General features: G+C 36.7%; 2 protein-coding genes across 3 annotated transcripts in view; one reads left to right on the plus strand and one right to left on the minus strand.

Moving 5' to 3' along the window:
* The window catches only part of pc.1.L (pyruvate carboxylase, gene 1 L homeolog), a gene marked incomplete at its 5' end in the record, with an annotated part of 159,199 nt that overhangs the window by 117,543 nt on the left and 18,264 nt on the right, over positions 1 to 23,392 (plus strand). Inside the window, 5 exon segments of the mRNA NM_001089757.1 lie at positions 17,848 to 17,992; positions 18,094 to 18,183; positions 18,497 to 18,718; positions 20,425 to 20,581; positions 21,154 to 21,394. Coding sequence (NP_001083226.1) covers positions 17,848 to 17,992; positions 18,094 to 18,183; positions 18,497 to 18,718; positions 20,425 to 20,581; positions 21,154 to 21,394 — 855 coding nt within the window.
* Positions 10 to 15,431, minus strand: lrfn4.L (leucine rich repeat and fibronectin type III domain containing 4 L homeolog). Of its 2 annotated transcripts, none has more exon segments than NM_001095342.1 (3): positions 10 to 1,788; positions 3,548 to 4,943; positions 15,384 to 15,431. In NM_001095342.1, coding segments are annotated over 2 exon segments (2,169 nt in total). In that variant the 5' UTR covers positions 4,930 to 4,943; positions 15,384 to 15,431; the 3' UTR covers positions 10 to 1,001.

The raw sequence follows: 23,392 nt of genomic DNA on the forward strand, positions 1-23,392 counted from the left end.
AAAAAAGCGTTTTTAATTTTACTCTTTATTGGCAAATAGAAAAAAATACCAATGAGTAGAGATAGTTATATAGTTCTATCTTAGGTTGTGATATTTGAGACTTTAAAGTGCTAAAGGTTTTTTCACCCCACCTTTTAAGAACTTTGCTGATATGACAAACGTTAACTTACTTCTGAATTGTGAATTTAGAAGGAAGGTGAACTACTCAAACACAAGTTTTTACACTGGGGCATTTACGGAGTTAATCCAAGCAGAATTTAAGCAGACACACACATACACACCAGCATCCATTGACACAAAATGTGATCGGAAATGCTTTGGTTCCAACCTTGGTGCTGCTGGGTAGCTCTCGTTCATCGAATAGCATAGTTCAGTGGGAGAGGTGCAGTATGCTCAATCAAACCATTTGTTGTTAATCCATGTCTTTGTGTACCCAGCTTCTGAAAATATGTTTTTAGATATCATTTACCTTTTTAAAAACCATTTATAGGAATATTTGTCCTAGAAACCTAATTTTCAGGATCTAATAATTACCAGAGGACTTTTGTAATGTAAAGAAAACAAAAAATACTGTTAGATTCTGAATCTAGCGAAATGGTTGAAAGGCTACCATTTGCTCGCATTGTTACTCCTTATATGCATTAAGCTGGTTTCTTGGTTTTGTCTTTACATGTTTTGATTTCAAAATAATTCCTCTGAGACCTGAATGAGTTTTTGCCTCGTGTATCCATGAAGACATAAGAATGTGTCACAACCAAACTAGTCTTCTGTGCTCTGTCCTTGTTTTTTGTATCCTTCCAATGACTTTTAGGATTCACACAGTTATTGAAACAATAATTAACATTTGAATCCCGCTGTACTTTTCTTTACCTTCATTGCAATGGAAGGTGTGCTCATGGCTCGTTGTTGGTGAATCAAGAGTTTACTGCCTTAAGTACAGTAAATATGACTCCACCAGGGAGGACATCCCTTTAAAATAACAAATCTAACACTGAAGCCGTCTACACCACACTTTCTTCAAGCTCATCAGAGCTAGAAAATAACACTTGCTTTCCCTTGGATAACTCCGTCCCGCAATTTGAGAGCATGCCATGCACAGACTGACTTCGTTTTGTCCATATAATACTTAGTCGCTTTGCATAACTATAACAAGTAGTAGTTGCCATCTCCCCCATATCCACAGAGCAACTGCGCTTGGCTTTTGGAACACCAAAAACAATATAATCTTCTGGACTGGAACCTTGTGCTGCCCTAGCCACTTCTGATTCCACAGTGCTTTTGTTCTCTTCTCTCTCTTTTACTTCTCTGTGTCTGGCCTTTCTTCTTTGTGGCTTGACACCATGCACAATCCTTCCTGTATCCTCTCTATAAGTTATGTTGGAGCAGCTAGGTTTAGCAGAATCATTGTTCATCCTATATTGAAGAGGCAATCCGTTGTTAACCAGCTGACTTCCATTGGTCTGTGAGTAAACATTAGTAACCTTGGGTATGCCTGCAAGGGTGCTACTGCAAACCTTATATTTGACCATCATGCCCACTGTAAAGACCAACAATGTGACTACAATGATTCCCCCTATGATGATGGTTAAGGTACCCCCAAGGAAATGAGCATGCAAAGACCGGCAGTCTGGGTATGTCTCTCCAGTAGTGAACTGAACACACCCCAGTGATCTAGTAGCTGCTAAGGAGGTGGCCACATCATCAGAAATGGCCAGTATGCAAAGGTCGTAATCCACTCCCGATACCAAGTGCTTTAAGGCAAAGTGCTTGGTTGTAGATGGCAGGATCCTGAAAAATTGATGAGAAAAAGGTAAAAATCATATACATATAATTATTTCCATTTTACACAGCTAAGTACCAGGCACAATTGTTTAACATATCAAAAAAAAAAAAAATGGTGTATTTCTAAAAGTTATATAAATTAAATTGTATTTGATTGCAAGCAAATAATATGACTGAAGTTTTGGTCAGGTCCAGAACTATAACTTTCAGCATTTCCCCCAGCATCTCAACAAATATAACAAAGTTTGAGTCAAGGGTAATTTTGTAACATTTAGATACGTTTTGTTGTCCTTCATTACTCCTTTCCATTTTTACCAGTTTCTGTACCATTATTTTATAGAGATGCAAAGTGGAACATTAAGTTTCATAAGTGCTAAACTACACCAAAGCAGTTAACAAATAACTAATCAACAGTTACGTCTGATTGGCCAACCAAAAGACAGTAAATGAAAGCAAAGATATATCAATTGCTACGGGTAATTGCATTTTATGACCTATTGAGTTAATGGCTTCAAAGTGTTCTTTAGTCTGCATTACACTACATATCATCTAGCTATTATAATGCCTGCTATGCAGTGATACAGTGTTCCTTTCCTCATGCTGAAACACCATATCTACTCTATATATTGATGAGTATATGCCTTTATCCCTATAATGACTAGTAAAATTCAGAATAATTCAACAGTATATAAGGGACATTCTTAAAATCTAAGTAATTTTGTCAATGTTCCAAAATACTTTTCAACTCATTCTCAACATATTGTTTTGTAACACGTACTATAGTTCTTTATACTACACGTGTGGATTTTGCAATCTATAAACTGTACTATTTTAAGTGGCCAGGATTATTCCATTAACATGCCTCATAATCCTAAAATTTATAGAAGCAGATACAAATGAAATCCCTTTTCCTTTTTTTGTGTAGCCTGTTGGGACTGTGCAAAACTATATAAACAAAAAGAGTATATAAGATCTGTAATGTGGAATGCTTGGGACCTGGGTTTCCAGATAAGGGATCTTTCCATAATGTGGATCACCATACCTTAAATCTGATAAAAAAAAAACTTTTAAAAGGTAAATAAATCCAAAAGAATTGCTTTGGCACTAATATTTATTAATGCAACTTAAAATCATGTACAAGATACTGTTTTTTATTATTAAAGAAGTAAATAAAAATTAATTATTAATTAAAATGAATTATTATGTGAAAGTCCATAGTGTCCATGGTACATATTGTATTAGAGTCCACAAATAAGTCCATAAATACACTTGACCCCTAGTATTGCTATAAGTTACATAAGAAAACATTTGGCTGCAATGTCGACTGTTTTAGGTTCAAAACAATCAAGCATATAATATACATTATCATATAGCATACATATGGAGCCTGTTGATTTCCACAACTCTCTTACATATACTGTACATTGGCATGAGCTTCAGTTGGGACAGAAGCAAGTGGAACAGGCATCAGGGTCATGCAACTGGTACAATCCCCTTTTTACGTTAGTGGACTTCCAGTGCACTTTTATTAACCTAGGATGGTTTTTTTTCTGGATCTGAAATGCCCTGCCCAACACTGACTTACCATGTATCGATGCCTATTTATTATTAGGTTAGGATTAATAATTGACAGTATTTCAAACCATATTGCTCATAAGCAAGTGTCAGACTGTTAAATGAGGAAAGATTGTTATAATAATAAGATGCAATAGGAACAAATCAAAACAAAAGGTACAATAAAAATGTTAAAGGGAGTCTTTCCTACCTGTACACAAGTGTTTCATCAGCTGTGCAATTATACTGAATCTGATACATCCACACTATGTAGGCTGATCTGTTCATGAACCAACGAACCAAGGCAGATGAAGAAGTTACATCTGAAACTATAACAGTATTTTCTGGCAATCTTTTCTCCTCTGTGGAATTTGTAGATGCTTTAGATGATGTAGTAATGTCAGATGACCCTGGGTCCTGTCTTAAAACATCAATACTCCCATTGTTACGATGGGGCAAAGGAATCATTTTTAAATCCACCTGGGCTGTTGATTCTCCAGCAGCATTTATGGCTATACAAGTGTATGATCCATCATCCCTGATTGTAGTAACCAAAATGTCTAAAGTCCCATTTCTGTATGAAGCTGTTCTGGAGGAATTTGGCATAATCTTATCATCTGGAGATACCCAGTGGATAACTGGCTCTGGGTCTCCTATAGCCCGGCACTTAAGGGTTGCTCTCTGCCCTTCTAACACCCACAGTTGATGTGTATGACGGGTGATGAGAGGGGGCTCACAGGTAAACTCTTCTTCTGGTATAGACCAAAAATAGCGTCCAGCCAACTGAGGAGGAGAAGCACAAGTTTCCATATCATCTTCTCTAACCAGGCGGCGTAACCAGAGGAGCTCACAATTGCAGTGAAATGGATTACCTCCAAAGTTGAGCACAATGGTGGATGTATAAGGAGTTGGGCTAATTACCCCAGTTTGAGAACGGACAAAGAGTGGGTCTGGAGGTAGTGTATGAAGTCTGTTAGATGTCATATCCAACCTTGAGAGTTTATACAGCTCTGAAAAAGTTCCTTCCATTACAGATTCTATTAGATTATGGTCAAGGTTGAGAGTGTGAAGACTGACCATATTTTGAATAGACTCCCATGGTACACTAACTAAGTTGTTATAAGACAAATCTAGGTCTTCCAAGGTAAGAAGGAAATCATCAAATGTTGCTACTGGAATTGTCACTAGTTGGTTGTTATTAATTATTAGATGCTGAAGGTTAAGCATCCCCCTTAAGGCTTCTTCATGTATCGATGTAAGACGATTGCCATCTAAGTGTAGAGATCGTAGACTTTCCAGGTCGCCAAAAGCATAAGGTTTGATATTGTCAATGGTATTTCTGGATAATGTGAGGTCCACAAGCCCAGTCATGTTAAGGAAATCTTCTTGCTCTACTACACGGATAAAATTGTCAGCCAGCCTTAATTCTACAGTCCTGCGGTCAATGTTAGGGGGAACATATAAAAGTCCTTTATTAGCACAAAGTGTGCTTAGGGATTCTGAGAGATTCTGACAGGTGCAGTGAAAGGGGCAAGTATGGGCAACTTTCACAAGGCTTCCTACCAACAGGACACCCCAGAACAACTTTTCCATGGTAGTCTTTGCCTCTGAAAAACAAATGTGGTTTTCATTAGTAAGTGTTTGCAAAAGAGTAGCATTAATGTGCTTTTTCAAGACACTTACGGCTAGCATGTAGGCAAGACATTATCCATTATCAGAGTTGTAAGCTGTAGCAAATTGCAACTAAAAAAGAAAAAGTGTTACCTTTTTAAATCCATGATACCCACTTAATTATTTTAAGTAAATAAGTATTGAAAGTCTAAAATAGACTTAATATCACATCTTTTAGACCATTATTGCGTGATTTTAGTATAAATTATATTTCAAAACTTTCAGATTCCCAGGAATGTCTCTCATTCTTTTCTTTCTTTCTTAAAAAATGCACATTCAGGCAGAGTGGGCAGAAATAGTCAAAGTTGGTCAAAACGCCCCTCTAAATCTGCCCCCTCTTTCTTTGCTTAAAGCAGACATGGCATATTGAAACACAAATATTTTGTCTTCTAGATACAATTCAGAATTTGTGAAATGCAGATTAAGTGAACATTAATGGACTTGCATACTAAAGGAGTACAAAAGTTCAGAATTGTAAGGCACAGGGGCTCCCTTGGTGCCAGCATGCCCTGCTTCTATACCAGCCCAAGTCAACCACAGCCCTTTAGCCAGGAAGAACTATGCCTCCAAAGATGTCCCAGTAGCTCCTCGTCTTTTTTTTCTGATTCACTGTACTGTGCTGATGTCTGTTACTGAGCTTAGGGACCCACTCGCAATATACAGTATTCATAGAATAGACATGTCAAAATATAAGGCTGATTAGTAATTAATACAGATATTTACTGCATGGCAACACAGAAACCAGTGCAATTAGCATCAGAATTTAATAATCAGCCCTGTAGCATCAGCGTATATTACAGGCAAACCTTATTTTCTCTTTCATAATTTGTAATGACCCCTAACCTTAGCTGTTCAACAGCTGCTCAGAGCCCACTGAGCATGTGAGTGTCCCAGATACTTTCCCCCTGTGACAAATTTGCAAGGTGCAGTATATAAAATATGGCATTTTTATCCATATTCATTTTTAGGGTTTAAACAGAAAATACATCTCCCTTGAAGCTCCCACTATGGAGAACCTAAAGGGAAAATTTAAATTTACACATTTCTTTGGTCACACAAAAAAGGCTACTTTTGCTTTCATATACTATATGCTGTCTACACATATAAATCTAATTCTTTTAGATTTACTTTTTTTTTTTGTTTTGTTTTTTCATTCACATGTAACAATGGAAAAGCTTTACTACACTGGACATCCTACTGAAATTAATGTAAGAGCAGTGTCTATTCAAAACATATGGCAAATTATTTGATATAATACAAAACATACACAGTGGCATTTTTAAATAAAGTGCAAATTAGAGCTGCACATGGGGGGAATAGTTTTGTCACTCTTTTTTCACACTTTTGATTAAGCAGCCATTGGCACATTCTAGTTCTTCAGGTCTCTTTTTGCAGCTCAAACTAATCCAGTTGATGCTAATCAATGGGAGAACCTTTAACAAACAGTGAAGGGAGTGAATCACCATGAGACGGTACTCCCATGGGATAATTTCCATTTGATATATGGCAAGAATACAAGTCATTTTTTCACAGCCTAATTATCCTGGTTTAATTCAACCACAGTGAAAAATCAGTGTATGGGATTTTCAGACCCTTCTCCACATAACCAAGTTGTGCATCACCTTTTGTTGTTGTTACAAATACACAGAAGCATAAGCCTCCTGATCAAACAGAGGAAATAATATTAGTTAATTCTCCCTTTTGGCCTTTTTAGTTAAGAAAAGCTGTAATGGGGGTGTTTGCATAGAACATCCTCTCTCCATATGTGTGATCTGATAATTATGTGTATCTGTTTACCTGTGGGTTTTTTGTTATTACAAAAATTTTTTTTTGTAAACTAGTAATTTTTTTTTGTAAACTTTTTTTGTAAACTAGTTTTGAGGCAGTGGATATTCGGGAAACACAACATGGTTCCTGATTTTAAACCCCATATGTATGCTGTTGTGTTATAAAGTCTCTTTAATTCCATGCCCTCCATGTTCACGGCACTATTTCAAGGCCACGTGCCATCTCCATATTTATGACTTGGTAAAGCATGATTTTCTGCAGGTACCATCAGGGCCAGTTTTGAATATGCTGCACCCCCTAGGCTGCCTGCACCGATCGCCCCCCCGGGCACATTGTCCCCCCCCACTCTCACAACCTTGCTTCAAACAACTGTCAAAATCTCCTGCCCAGTCCCCGGTTAAGGTGTGGCCTGCGGGCGGCATGCCGCTCCTAGCAATTTGCTACCCTAGGCCTGGGCCTTTGTGGCCTGCCCACAAATTCCAGGCCTGGATACTACAGTATTTCATATAATAGCCATAAGCTGTAGACTTCTATTTTGTGTTTTTTTTTTTTTTTTTTAAATATTTGATTTATTGCAGTTGTGGATTCCTGGCTTCTCTAGGGCAATTAAACTGTCATTCTGAATCGTGTGTATATATATATATATATTAGCTTTCAGAAAGCCCTAAATATATTTAATAGTATTTCTAATATCTCATATTTTTCAAATATTACTGTTATTACCGTTAGAGCAGGAAATTAGTTCTAGCTTAACATTTAATATGAAAGTAATAAAAATGGCTGTATATACTGCTAAGTAGTCAATAAAGTGCCTGACAGTGCAAGCTATCATTAGATCTGGGTCTGTTTGGATGTAGTTATCATGGGCAGTATTCCATTTCCATTTTGCATCTCACTTATAGTAAGATCAATATCAATTTCCATAAGGTTCATTTTACAGATCTGCTCAAAGATTCATCCCCACGCAAGATTTAAATTTGCTTATTTAAAGTCAAGCAATGTAATGACTAGACTGATGATGTTATGGCAAGGGGAAAGTAAAAGTAAAGATTACTATTAACCTTTAGATGTGTATTTAAGGATTTTGAGGATATTCTTCTTAAGGATATTTGGTGTATCCTATTTGGCGATGTGTATACTTCACTTCTTCGTTTTTCAGAACAAAGCTATGAAGTATGAATGTCCCTAATGAAAATATTATGCACAATCATACACATTTTTGTCAAGTGTAGAACATTATTTCTAGTAGTGATGATACATCCATTTTACTATTTTCTTCTCGGTGTCCGAAAATAGATTGTCATAAGTTTGCTTTTTTTGTTACAATGTTACCCACTTTAACAGCATATCTCTCGGCAAAAGATCTTTCTTTGTTTACAAATTTGTACACATACTCTGATAGAGTTAATGACAGGTATGGGGATCCATTATCTGGAAACCCATTATGCAGAATTATCCGAATTACAAGAAGCCCATCTCCTATAAAATCCATTTTAATCAAATAATTAAAATTTTACAAAAATTCTTATTACTCTGTAATGATAAGAGTGATTGATCCCAAATAAGGCATAATTAATCCTTATTGATGGGAAAACAATCCTATTCTGTATATTTAGGGGGTTATTTATCAAAGTCCAAATTTATCTCTATTTTCTGAACTCCAACCAAATCCGCATGGGTTTTTTCACCTTATATATTAATACACTTTCCTGAAAACTTTGTTTGCGGGAAAAAAAAATGGAAACATATTGAAAAATACGAATCATGAATTTTTCAGATTTTTGCCCGAAAACCCCAAATTGTTCGGGTTATTGCACGAATCAAAAAATCTTTGGGACTTCTCCCACTGCCTTATATGCAACCTCGACAGGTCTGAGATGCTGGACTTTTTCCATTCTTGGGGTATAATAAATCCCGATAAAAACTAGATTTTTTTTCCTACTAAAAATTCGGATTTATACTAAAAAAACCAAAAATTTTTGGGTTTTTTGGCATTCGAAGTTTAGTAAATAACCGCTTTAATGTTTCAATGATTTTTTTAGTAGAATTTAAGTATGGAGATCCAAATTACAGAAATACCCCTTATACGCAAAACTCCAGGTCCTGAGAATTTTGTATAACATGTCCATACCTGTATATATATTTTAGGATTTATTTGTAGGTAGATCTAGTGGCTTTCTGATTCCTGTTTTCTATAAGTTCTCTGACTTTTATCATTGGCAATTTAGGAATAACTTGTACTCCTTGGAAACTAGTCCAGCAGATATGTCTTAAAAGTACTGAAGTCTGAAGTTTTTCTTTCCCTAACAAACCGGTTTCTTGTTAATAATATACCAATTGATGAAATACTTTATTTGCAGTGATATACCTGAACCCTGGTGCAAAACAGACATTTTCCATCCAACCCTATTAAATATTGGGAGCAGATTTGCTAAAATAGGTGCTAAATTGACCAAGCACAGTTACCCCTAGCAACCAGTGAGATATTTGCTTTAATTTTTGAACTTGAGGATGATTGATGAAAATGAATTGCTGTTTGAACTGGTAACTGCACTTAATACAATAGCCCCTTTGTCTCTTAACACATTCATCACGCTAAACACTTTTGATGCTGTTTTGATGAGTCCCAAGAATGGAAAATCTCCCACATGTTTTTTCATTTTATAAATTAACAAACAAAGCAGTGGCGTAACTACTTGCAGGCGGGCCCTGGTACAGGATTGGCACCAGGGCCCCCCTGTCGGGCCCTCCCCCTATGAATCATGTGTTGGAGTGCTGCTGGCATGCACACTGTAAAATCTTCCTCTGCCCAGCCGCTCGTGATAACTGAGTGTGATCGCACCCCCTGAACTCCTGGGAGTTACGCCACTGAGGATGTCTGTTTATTCAACATCTATTCCACATCTCAAACCATGAATCGGCACATGTATGGCAGCTATGAAATTTCATAATTTCAGATTTTAAGCAGATTTTATGTTCTGGCCCCAAAATCAGTTACAGGTTGGCACAGTGATGAAACGCCCTTGAGAAGTTATAAATATATAGGATAGGATCTACTATCCAGAATGCTTGTGACCTGGGTTTTCTGGAAAAGGTTTTTTTCTGTAATTATTGGATCATTATACTTTAAGACTGCTATAAATCAGTAATACATATAATAAACACAAGTGTGGATTAAAACAGCTTAAATGATCAAGTACAAGCTACTATTTTATTATTTATTAATTTAAAAAATTAGGATCAATGATTTATAATTGAGTCTACAGATGATTGCCTTCCAGAATAATGGATTTCCGGATAAGGGATACTATACCATATTATGCCTTTGTGACATGAAAATATGTGCATTCCTACCAGAAGTAAAATCTCCTCCTTCATACTCAAACTGAACAGGAACAGAACTTGACACTCGCAACTAAACCTTCCAATAACCTCTTCCTTATCAATACCGCACTCCCGGGTGGCTGTTAACACAGCTCCTGCATTACTGGCAGACAAGGAATTCAGATGCCAGAAAGGTCATCTCGTGAGACTAAGAGGTACGACGCCACGTACATAAGCACAGTGACACCAGAAGTAGCCTCCGTGAGGGAGTGACGTGCAAGAATGTGGCATATTTATCGTTTGTATGTAGTGATCTATGATGGGCACGGTCGGCTATGGTACGGCTGCTTATATTTTAGTCAGATTACTTTTAAGTGCTGATTGAAATCCACTTTGTTTTTTTCTGCTGGGTGCAGGCAGCTGCCGAATAACTAACAACAGTAGAGTCGCTGCTGGCCCCCTGCCTAGCTGTCCACAATAAACATTATAGCGGCTCCAGCGGGCCCCAAGGGGGTGCGGGCCCGGGTGCAATCGCACCTTCTGCACCACTGGTAGTTACGCCACTGAAACAAAGCAATTGCAAGTACAGAACAGTTCAGTTGTAGGCCATTCCATACACAAGTTTTGAAAAGACACCATCTTTCCTTGTTATTTTATTCTATACAGCATTTTAAGTATACTAACAATTTAGAAAATTCGGTCGGTACTTATAAAACAGTCTGTGCAGTGTGTTAGCCATTACTTTGTTGCTTTTGTATTGCAAAGTCTTACAGTGATGCATTGGCGTTCTGAAGTCCTACAAAGAAGTCATAACCACTGTTGTCTTTATTTACCTTCTTACTTGTTATAATTTTTTTAATGCACTGGGTTTTTGGCATTTTTGATTCAGGCCTGTTCAGGTTCTGCATTTAGTCAGAGCCTTCTTTATACTGCAGTGTTACAGAGGAGCAGTAACATTGCTCTTTAAGACATTCAACCATAGATCCATACATATATGGGACATCAAATAAGTGTTTTCACCCTAACTGACCTTCAAGCTGGGCTTTGAGGGCTATGTACAAGAGGAAATAGCTTAGGGGACTAGGATGAGCAAAGAGACTTGCAGATAACATAAGGTAAAATAGGAAGGAATCTAACTATGCCATTGATGTCTTGGCCACCTAGGGAAACTTCTAGTTTTGCAGTAATATGGTGAAAATTACTAAAATGTAATAATTTATAGTGATCAGTAAGACATTTAGAGCAGACTTAACTAAAGCAAATTTGTAACTATACATCACTTTGCTGTGTTATAGGTTTGAACCATGTTACTGCATAACTTGAGTTCCCACCTTTTAAAATAATTAGTACCGACCTGACAGCCATGATGTAATGGTGCAAATCAATAATGTGTGGGGGGGGGGGCATGAGCAGAGAATGGACTGATGGGAGCAGAGAAGGGGGTGAGATGTCTAAAGTGAAGATCAGAAGGGTTTAAGCTGGGGCTAGAACAAAATGAATACAAATTTACCTGGTAGATTTGCAATACTGGCCAATGTTACTGGCTAATCCATTTCAAATCATGGCTGGGTGGCAACCCTATGCATAGAGTGCTCTGTAATAAATAATGTTTTATCTGAAATCTATTATCTGGAATACTGGGGGTTTCTCAAATGTGGAGCACTTTGCCCAAAGGCTAGAATAAGTATTTAAAATAGACAAGAAACAAATACAAATAAAACTAAGTACAAAAGCATGGTAAAAAAATAAAGAATTGTTTGTTTACATAGGACACTATGGGAAAAGGCATTGCCATATTTCAGAGCATTTCAGAGCATTTCAGATTTCTGGAAATCGATCCTCATACCTGTGCTTTTTAGCTGAAGGAAAATTTCGCACAGTGTTTAAAAACAATAAATTAACATTTATTAAATTTGCATTGCATGAATGATGGATGAGTTTTGCCTCTGTGAGGTATAAACAAGCACCTTAATTACATACACTATGTAGGTATGTGCTTTCAATAACAAATACTTGAAGGGTAGCATGATGTTTTATGAGTTTCCCAGCAGATGCAGAATTATATATTAAATAGATACCTGTGATACTTTACATTGACATCACAAATCTTAAATCAACTTTGTAAAGCAATGTGAATGTCTCCTTTAGCAGGGCAAGTAGCGGACTTTTCCATTTGCCTTGTTGCTTAGCAAAGATGTTGCTAGGCACATCCTCTAAGGTAGAAAAATGTTATAACCAAATGAGTTATTGGGGGGGGGGCTCAGAGAAAAGGTTAGTGCTTTGCAGATGTGTGGCAGCAAAAACTGCACAGTTATAGCAGAGATGGGGTTAACCCAACATATTTTCACTTTCAGTAGTGTTTCAGCTGCATTTAGCCAGGCCATAGCCATAAATTTGGTTTTAGCTAACTGAACATCTCGGTATTGAGCAGGTTTTGAACTGATACTGTACAAATTGAGGGTATAAATGATGGCTCTTTCATTGGTGTATCATTCATTTGGAGAATCAGATGAGGATGGTGACTAGCCAAGTGTGTGACAAGTGTGGTTATGCCATATTTTGTCAATTGTCAGTTTCTGTAAATGCAAATGGTTTTCTATAAAGGCTGCAATTCTTCAGCAAAATGAACTGAAATGGAAAAAATGGTCCTCTTAGAAAAAAAAAAAAAAGGCTACGTGACACTTTCCAAGGCTAAGTCTTGTAATGCACTTTACAAAGCCCATGGCGAGGAACATTGTAGAGCAATGAGGCACTTTCCAAGCCCTGGCAGGGAATGGCTTTATCACTTGTTTGTCACATGAGGTGCTTATTAATGCTCTTGCAATCTGGCAATAAACAAATTGTTTTAGTAGGTCTTGCCATGGTATGCATTAGGACTTTAGCAGTGAAAATAATTGGTTATTGCCTTGTTGCCATATGTAACTTTCTAAAAGGTTTTGGGGCAGAAATAACATTTCTATAGACTAATCTTAGAAAAGGATTAAGGATATTATTTATGGAATTTCTGATGTTTGTGTTTATTAGCTGATGCAATTGTTCTGCGGCCTGGTTGAAGGTTTAAACTAGTACTGTACTAGTATAAAAGCATACCAATCATTGAAATACTTACAGAGCAGAGTAATCAAAGCACTGTTGCATCTTTATTTTGATACAACCCCAAATGTCAGTGTTACGAACTGCCATTTGATTATTGACAGACTTGTGAAGTAACAAATGGAGCTGTCAAACAGAGAAGGCCTTTAACTGGATAGTACAGGTTGAGTTGCCATGTGTATTGAGACCTGTGCTAGATTCAAAATGACTATAGAAAGAGATGCAAGATGTTACCGAGCTTCAGTCTCTCTATACAACACTCTGGGAAGTGTTATTTGATGCTTAAGGGGGTTAGCCTCCTTCCTACAGCCTTTCTTAAACTGGCTCTCAAAACATAGTTTATTTTTGAGACTTCTCTCTATATATTGCCTCTTAACGCAATCAAGTCCTTTTAGTGTTTCTTTTCCCAGCAAGGTTTCCATAAACCTGCTAGTTAGAATCCCCAGCCTTTCCTTTAAGCTATCATTTCCCATAGCAGTCCGTCAAGGATTTGGTACTCTTTCCCACCCCAGGTAGAGGCTTCTCCTCTTTCCTGCCCCACCTTTCTTCAGACACTCTTTGTCCTGTGCATAGTCTTTAGCAGCTCAAGGTTTCACAAGACTTAAATATGATCTATTTTTCACAGTTTCATATCTCACTCCAGTCAAGCATTACCCACCCCCTTCCTATGATGTAGACATCGCTTGTTAGACCATTCCCTGCGCGCACACACACACTCTCACAGAAGTGAAAAAACACACACCATCCTTCTCACAAAAAACACACACAAAAAACATTGCACACTATCCTTTTTTTCACAGAAATGCAAAAAAAATTACACACACTTCCTAGTTCTGCCCAAAAAAACATGCATTTTCATCAGCCCGTATGTTGTTTTGCACACCTCATAGCCATTGCTTTTCATGCAGACACATATACCAAGCTGCACTGAATACAACTGTTATCTCTGAGAGACAGAGGCATTGCTGTGTTCACACATACAGCTCAATCCTTATCAGCACTGCATTCAAATGCAACATTAGAAACTACAATATTTCCATAAACAGTTAGCACACTGCCGGGTTATGGAATACATGCAACATTACCATCACCTCCCTTATGTGCTGCCATCCCTGTCTTTTTTTTCTGATTATATATACCGAACACTGACAGATTTCCATTACCTGTATGTTTTTCCTTTTCTCACTAGTGTCCTTCCAATATGACAGGGATGCTTCCCCTATCCCTTTTTGCATTTGTAATCCATTGTCAGGGTGGCATTGCTAACAGAGCAAAGCAAGGCGAAAGGCTGGCACTCTAGCCCTTCTCACTGTCACCCCCCTGTTCTTTTTACTGCAGTCCTTTTTCTCCCTGTCCCACAGAGAGACCCCATAGAATAGAAGGAACATCAAATGCAGGACCAATCCTCTCACACAGCCGCCCCATTGCACAGTTACGGTGCCCTTTTGGTAACTCAAAGCCAAAGTCTTGGAAGATCCACACTGAGGTTTTTCTGTTGATACCATAAAGGTTTCCACTTATTTTACAAGTGGTCCCCAACAAAAATCTTCACTGAAAAAATATCAGTCTTCTCTTGTATGGAGCAGAGTTCAGAAGCATTAGTGTTTTCTGAGATGTATGGCAGGACGGAGGTGAGAAAGTATTGCTACCGCTCCTTTATGTGTCTCCAACTAAATCCTTTCTTCGACTTAACAGTGGCTTGGTATTCCATGATAAGAGGTAAAAAGGAAGCCATTTATTCTCTCTCTCATTTTCCCTTTAGCATCAGGAAAAAAACATCAGAATTGATTTGTTGTTTTAGATTGATAAAAAGGTTTAATAAATAGGGAAGAGCAATTAAGGGTATTTTCCAAAATATGAGCGGATCCAAAGAAAACACAGAAAGATTTCAGCAGCCTCAACCCAGGACTCTGCAGACAAGATTGGTGCAGCAGTTATAGGGGTTAAAATCCAGACAGGCAAGTTCGAGAGCCAAAAGGACAATTCACAAGAGAAATAACTATGGGAGACTATTATGTTTTCCATATAGACTTAAGACTTTACCCACTGTATAGCCCCAGAGTCATCCCCAATCTGCCAGTTCCCCAAAACAAGGTGGTGTCATTCAGCCGATAATCGGCAACAATTATTTTCTCTTTAGCAACAAAACACATCTGATTGTCTCTGCTTACCCCAGTTTCCCTCCTTGTTCTTCTGATGCCTTGGATAGCATCTTTCACATATTAAATCCAGGTAAGAAAAGACTGGATGCAAAAGAGGAGCAGAAAGCGGAGAGGAAAGCTAAAGCAGCAAGCTGCCTGGTGGGGTGAGGGAGAGGGTGGAGGGAAATGGAGGAGGGGAAAGAAAGTAGCTTTTATCCCAGCCGCACTGCTGTGCCTGCACAGCATCTAAAGCTCTGCTTTCTTGTTAACCTTTTTCAATCCAAGCAGATTTATCAGCTTTATGGTGGCCTTATATTTGATCTTTCTTTATGTGTTCATTCGGGCATTGTTACAAACCCCATGCCACATGCAAAACATTATGGAGCAATAGCCGTGAAAAACTAAAAGAAACGGAAATTCTAAATAGATGTGTTCCAACGTAAGCCTGGCTTGAAGTCTAGAGGAGGTGTATTTCAAACATATTGGGCGTGCTTGATTGTGATCATTATATAAAAAATTGCAGTCTAGTGTGGCAGCTCCTATAAATGTTAATTTCAGACCCAGTGAACAATTATAATATATGCAGCTCTTAATATACCATTAGTTAGCAAACCTCCCCTTTACATGGAGATGCTAACTAAAAAAGTTCCTACCGTATGTTGCTGTTCTAAATTCTATGCAGCCCTTCATTTACTATTTGAATGTTTTTTTTTTTATTAAAAGAAAGGACTTGGTATTGCAAGTATCAGAAATACAATAGAACCCCCAATTTAAATTTTTCAGGGGACCAGAAAAAAATTGTGCAAAATCCAGGAAAATGTAAAATTAGGGAAATGTAATATTATTCAAAATCAGGGGATGTAAAATTGAGGTTCCACTGTACAAGGATTTCCTAAAACTCAAATATGAGAAGCAGAAATGGGAAAAAAGTAATAAGTGCATAAAGCCATCAGTGTGTTTTAAAGATATATCTTATAATATATATAGATATATCTATAAATGTGTTCATGAATCCATTAAAGAGCATACTGCAATGTTTACAGTTAGTAATGGTTAAGTGAACATACTTCTGCAGCTCTTTGAAAACAGTTATAAACCCTAAACCCCCCCCTAGGAAAACCAATAGTTTTAGCTATTGGGCCAGTGTTTGAACCTCTGTCACAATTTGTGGCTTTATATCTACAAGATATTGTTAAAAACTTGTCTTGTAGACACTAATCTAGATTTACTTTGCCAGCAGAAAGAGGTCACATTAACATAGAAAGATTTAACCTTCTGCACAACAAACATCCAGAGCCTTGACACATCAATACCACAAAATGAAGTAATGTGGTATGTTGAAGAAAGCTTACTAGACACAAATATACCAAACTCCATGATATACTTTTTTAGGTACTTCCTTATCTTGAAATTGTACTGGGCAAAAAATTATTTCAGTTTGTTGAAGATTTTTAATAGCAGAGGCAAGACAACTCAATGGGGCAGCTATTACCCCATTATCTGCTTTTATATTTGTCAACTACTTGAAATAGATCTTACTTAAACCATATGCATACAGATCACAAAGTACTTTTGTTTTGTAGATGATATTTTAATTTTGTAGCATGCAGTAAATGTAATATATATATATATATATATATATATATATATATATATATATATATATATATATATATATATATATATATATATATATATATATATATATATATATATATATATATATATATATATATATATATATATATATAAAGGTGGCACAAAATTCATAGGACTGCAACAAGAAAGCTGATTCAGTAATTCAAAGAACCATCCCTGAAGCTCACCATTATTAGCAGCAGTCCTGATTTACTCATCATGATTTTTATTAGTTGCTCTTTATGAGGCCAGAGTGATGCATTAATCCATTCCCTTGGGTCCGAGAAATGGGACATTGGCGTCATTTTGTGTTTGTGCTGCTCATTTACTTTTTCTCATGCTTATTTTATTTTTAACATCCTTATTTGTCATAACACCTGTGCAATATGCTCCATAAAACCTCCAAAGAATCTTTATTCATGATAAAGAAAATCCTTAAGGGGGAGATATCATTTGGATTCTGTGTAGAGCAGCACTGCGAAATATGTTGGCACTATATAAATACATGTTAATAATAATGTTAATAACATTGTACCTGCAGTGATGCAGTTTCATTTCTCCAGCACTTCAACATTCACATAATTTATGTTTAAAAGGCAGTTTTCTGACTGTGTCTTGGAGTGATTAAACAAAATGCCAATATGGATTCCTTTGTGCGTCTAAGCTCTGCATATGTATAATATGTTGGTGATTTATTTTCCGTACGGTTGTGTCATAATTTATGGCACCAAAGCTCATTGGGACATTGTAATATTAATGAGCATTGTTACAGGTGAAATCTCAACTTCAGTTGATGTTTAATTTAGCATATTCAAAAGTAATTAATGTCGGCTTTGATAATTTTTTTGTCACCTAGACCAATATTCCCTTCCTGCAAAACGTCTTGAACAATAATCAGTTTCTCCATGGTACAGTAGACACTCAGTTTATTGATGAAAATCCAGACCTCTTCAATTTGAAACCCGTGCAAAACAGAGCTCAAAAACTCCTGCATTATCTAGGTAGGTAGTAATTCATCAGGCATGATCTTCTTCCTCAAAGTGATTTATTCATCTTTAAAAGTGGCATGAAATAATCTATTTTTTTCTATTTCATCTTTTAGGTCATGTAATGGTCAATGGGCCAACTACGCCGATACCAGTTAAGGCAAGTCCATCCTCTGTAGACCCTGTCATACCTCCAATCCCAATGAGTAAGTATTTTCAGAAACCGTTATGGTCTATGAAGATAATGCATCAGATATTCAGAGAAGTTCTAACATCGCTTCTTGTTTCTTACTATTTACCTGAGCTACAGTAGAATTTTAATGATGTCAAAATCCCATTTATCACACTTTCTAAGTGATGCAAGACCACTCGGCTTCAGAGATGCTACAATTTAGGCATTTTCACAGAAGATGATGAGAACTGCGTGTTTCCACTTTATGAACACAAATAATAACAATAAATTAGATACTGTGCTTGAATACATAATGTACTATATGTCCTTTTATTTATTTCTCTTAGATGAGCCACCTCCTGGCTTCCGTGATATTCTCCTGCGTGAGGGTCCTGAAGGTTTTGCTAAAGCTATACGACAGCATAAAGGCTTATTACTTATGGATACAACCTTCAGAGATGCCCACCAGTCTCTTCTTGCAACCCGTGTACGCACACATGACCTTAAAAAGATTGCTCCTTTTGTGTCGCATAACTTCAACAATCTTTTCAGCTTAGAAAACTGGGGAGGTGAGGCACTAATTAGCTGTTGATTGCAAACGTATGGTCATTTTGTATTGTTTTATAAAATTGTTACAAGTAGATATTATGCAGTGTTTATATACAGCTATAGATATATGAATTATTTCTCAAAGTACAGTAAATGCTGCATAAAGCATATTGTGAAAAGGTTTATGTATTACCCAGTGAGTTTTAAACTGATAAGATGACGAGGGACAGAACATGAAGCTTAATTCACTGGGACAGATACTAGAGGCCTGTGAAAATAGCTACTGCATGAGGAGTGGAGGTTATATGCACTTTGGCATGACTGGCTATATTTTGGAGCTGGCCTCTAGATATTTTTTTAGAGCAGACCAGTTCAGAAAGTGTAGATAAGAGTTAAAATATTTTTTGCCTTTATGTTATTGTGATTTATTTATAGCATATAAACAAATTTTAAGCCAGGCTGAATGCTGTAATGCATCAATAATAATCTAGCAATTGTAAAAGAACTACAGAAACCTGGGGACAATATAGAGGAGATACTTTAACCCACCACTTTTTCTAAGGACAAGTTTTCAGCACTGTGGGGTAGGGTTGTTTTATTTGGGTGTGTTCTAGCACCTTTCAAATACAAAGTGCATTGCATTAAAAGTACATTGCATTAAATACAAAATACATTGCATTTGAAAGCATCATGTAATCTGTTTCTATTAACTGCTTCTGACCCAGAAGCATCACTGCAAGGACAAAGTCATACCAGATGTAACTGCTGGCTAGCTATTACATTGTTTCAGGAGTCAGAACCAAAAATGCAGAGCATATAAAAAGACAGAAATATACTGCTTTAAATTTGACTTACAGTGACAAATAAAAAACACTGCTAAAATTATGTATTGAAATGTTGTTTAGGATTACATTTCCTTCCATTATACTAAAACGTTTTTTTGAGTGGAAAGTTAATTTCAAAAGGAGAACTAAACTGCTAAATATGCTGCCCCTTATGCTTTGGGCTTCTGAACCAGCTCAAGGCCTTCACTGTTCTTTAGCAATAAGGATATGTGCCTCTGAAGATGCAGCTCCCATCTTCTTTTCTGTTTCTGCTGATTCACAGTACGTACTCTGGGCTGCTGTTAGTTACCTGAGCTTAGTTAATGGCTCACAGTAATAAAAAAAGAAAGAAAAATAAATCCTTTATTTATGTGTATGTATATATTGGAAAATCACAATAAAAGTGTAATTATTTATTCAGATTCTTGTTGCATGGCAGCATATCAACCATTGCATTCTGCATCATAATTTATTAATAACAGCATCAGCTTCTCTAACAGACGTAAACACAGTTTCTGGTGTTTGGATGATTTCTAATGACCTCTAAACTTAGACTCGCAGCTCACAGCTCACTGAGCATGTGCAAGGCGATTCTGGTTAATTTACTAATGCCTGACAAGTTTGCACCTGGGCAGTAATACATAACAACCAATAAGTGCTTAGCTATGTTCAGCTAGCTGCAGGAAGAATAATGAAAGCAGAAATCTTATTAGCTGACATGGGTTACTACTATTAATGCCAATTTGCTTATTGTTTGCAAATTAACCCTTCCGGCACTCAAAAGATGGCCTAGCTGCATCAGAATATGAAGGCATAGATCGTTACAGTTATTGGGGCGGGCTTGGTTGGAGTGGGTGGCTTAATATAAAAATAGAAATAAATATATATATATTTTTTTATAGGTGCCACATTTGATGTTGCAATGCGCTTTCTTTATGAATGTCCATGGAAACGCTTACAGGAGTTAAGGGAACTCATTCCCAATATTCCCTTCCAAATGCTACTTAGAGGAGCAAATGCCGTAGGTTATACCAACTACCCAGATAATGCAGTCTTCAAGTGAGTCTGAGGAATCTGTTTTATTACCTGTATCTGTATTATTGCCTGTTAGGAAGTCTGCTTAAAGGTTGTATGCAAGAAACCTTTGTATGTCCTTATGAACAGTGTTCTCTCAGACCCTATTTTAACCCTTGCTTAGTAATTGATGTCCTCTGTTAATTATTCAAAAGTACTGCATAACTTGTTAGTGCTAAAAAATTAAATGATGTTGAAGTGGAATATAGCATGATACACATCTGTGAATGACCTGTAAAATATATTATTTTAAACCATCACTTTATTATATTACTAGTGTCAGATTACTGAAACGTGTGTATTATGTGGGGAATAATGTGCCCCCTGTAATAATATCTAAGTACAGTAAAAGTCAAGAAGAAACGCTAGATCACAAGGCTACAGTCCTTAAGAGGGGCAACCCACCTATTGGGAACCACTGACTTACTGCCGTGCTTCCCACTGCATGCTATTAAATACATTATTATTATTGCATTGGCTCAAATTATTAAATGCTAGTCTATGTCAGAACTACAAGGAATTGCTTTTCTGATTTTCCAACCAACTTTGTATTGCAGATTTTGTGAGGTTGCAAAAGAAAATGGGATGGATATCTTTAGGGTCTTTGACTCTCTTAACTACCTGCCTAACATGATCCTGGGTATGGAAGCAGCCGGTCGGGCAGGTGGAGTGGTAGAAGCTGCCATCTCCTACACAGGTGATGTGGCTGATCCAACCCGCACTAAATATACTCTGGACTACTATGTGAACCTGGCAGAAGAGCTGGTTAAAGCTGGAACTCACATCTTGTGTATCAAGGTATCATATCATTTATCAATCTTTTCTTCAGGAAATATAACATAATGAGTAGAAATGGCACATTCCTTATTTAAACATGATAAATATTGCATTAGAGAAAACACACTACGGAGCCACAAATATTTGTGGATCCCAGCACTTCTGTATGACTTTTTTTTTCCCTGGGTCAACATAAGAACTTTCAGTACCTTTTAGCATTCGTTTTCTCATCTAGAACATAAGCAGGTCTCTTCTAGTTCTACTATCTCTTCTTAAAGAACCCCTTCCTCCTGCAGATTGTAGTAATAAAATTGGGTAAGTCTGTAAAAGTAATGGATATTTACCTTTTCAGCCAAGATGAAAGATACTGTAGTTATATCAAACGTTAGGAGGGAAAACACATCAGTTAATAGTGCTGCTCTAGCAGAATTCTGCACTGAAATCCATTTCTCAAAAGAGCAAACAAATTTGTTTTATATTCAATTTTGAAATCTGACATGGGGCTAGACATTTTGTCAGTTTCCCAGCTACCCCAGTCATGTGACTTGTGCCTGCACTTTAGGATGGAATTGCTTTCTGGCAGGCTGTTATTTCTCCTACTTAATGTAACTGAATCAGTCTCAGTCTCAGTGGGACTTGGCTTCTACTATTAAATGCTGTTCTTAAGTCTTCCAGGGCGCTGTTATCTTGTGTTAGGGAGCTGCTATCTCATTACCTTTCCATTGTTCTGTTGTTAGGCTGCTGGGGGGGCGGGGGAGGGAGGGGGTGATATCACTCCAACTTGCAGTACAGCAGTAAAGAGTGATTGAAGTTTATCAGAGCACAAGTCACATGACTTGTGGCAGCTGGGAAATTGACAATATGTCTAGCCCCATGTCAGATTTCAAAATTGAATATAACAAAATCTGTTTGCTCTTTTGAAAAATGGATTTCAATGCAGAATTCTGCTGGAGCAGCACTATTAACTGATGCATTTTGAAAAAAGCACGTTTTCCCATGACAGTATCCCTTTAATGAGCTAATCCAACCAGTTTGGTGTTGCCAGTAATCAGTATTGAGCAGTTACATGCATTCAAGTTACAAGGGTACCCAAATTTTTGCACAGACAGTTTTTCACATTTGATTTAATTTCATACAACTGAATACTGCTTCACTGAAAATCTTTGTTCAGAAAGCACCCCAGTACTCAAGATACCACTGTTATATTTTTTTGTTGAAAGTAGAGTAAATTATTATTCAGAATGAGAGGGGTCCCCAAACTTTTTCATATGACTGTATCTTCTCCTTGATATACATATACACAGGTATGGGACTTGTTATCCAGAATGCTCAGGACCTGGGATTTTCCTGATAAGGAATCTTTCCATAATTTTGATCTTCATACCTTAAGTGTACTAGAAAATCATGTAAACATTAAATAAATTCAAAAGACTGGTTTTGCTTTCAATGAGGATTATTATATATATCTTAGTTTGGATCAAGTATAATGTACTGTTTTATTTTTACAGATATAAGGGAAATCATTTTTAAATATGTGGATTATTTGGATAAAATGGTGTATTTGGGACAACCTTTCTGTTTTTTTGTTGTACATTTTCCGCACTAGGGGTTAAAAAGGGCACAGTTTGTTTGTATATTAACTTTGAGAAAAGTCAGATTGCTGACCGAAACCTCAGGTCTTCCCTCTTTGTAATAAAAACCTTTAATTGATTTTCAAGTATATATATATATATATATATATATATATATATATATATATATATTTTATATTCAGCAACGAAGATCCGCACTCTCAGGTCTTAAGTAAAAATGTAAAAAGTTTTATTGTTACATACGAGACTATATATATATATATATATATATATATATATATATATATATATATATATATATATATATATATATATATATATATAATATAATTAAATCAAAAAAATGCAGCTCAATCCCTTTTTATTGGGTGCACATGGGTACGGCTTGATATACAAATTAATAGAAATTTACCCCAGCACTCCAACA

This window comes from Xenopus laevis, chromosome 4L, assembly GCF_017654675.1.
Source record: "Xenopus laevis strain J_2021 chromosome 4L, Xenopus_laevis_v10.1, whole genome shotgun sequence".
Lineage (NCBI taxonomy): Eukaryota > Metazoa > Chordata > Amphibia > Anura > Pipidae > Xenopus > Xenopus laevis.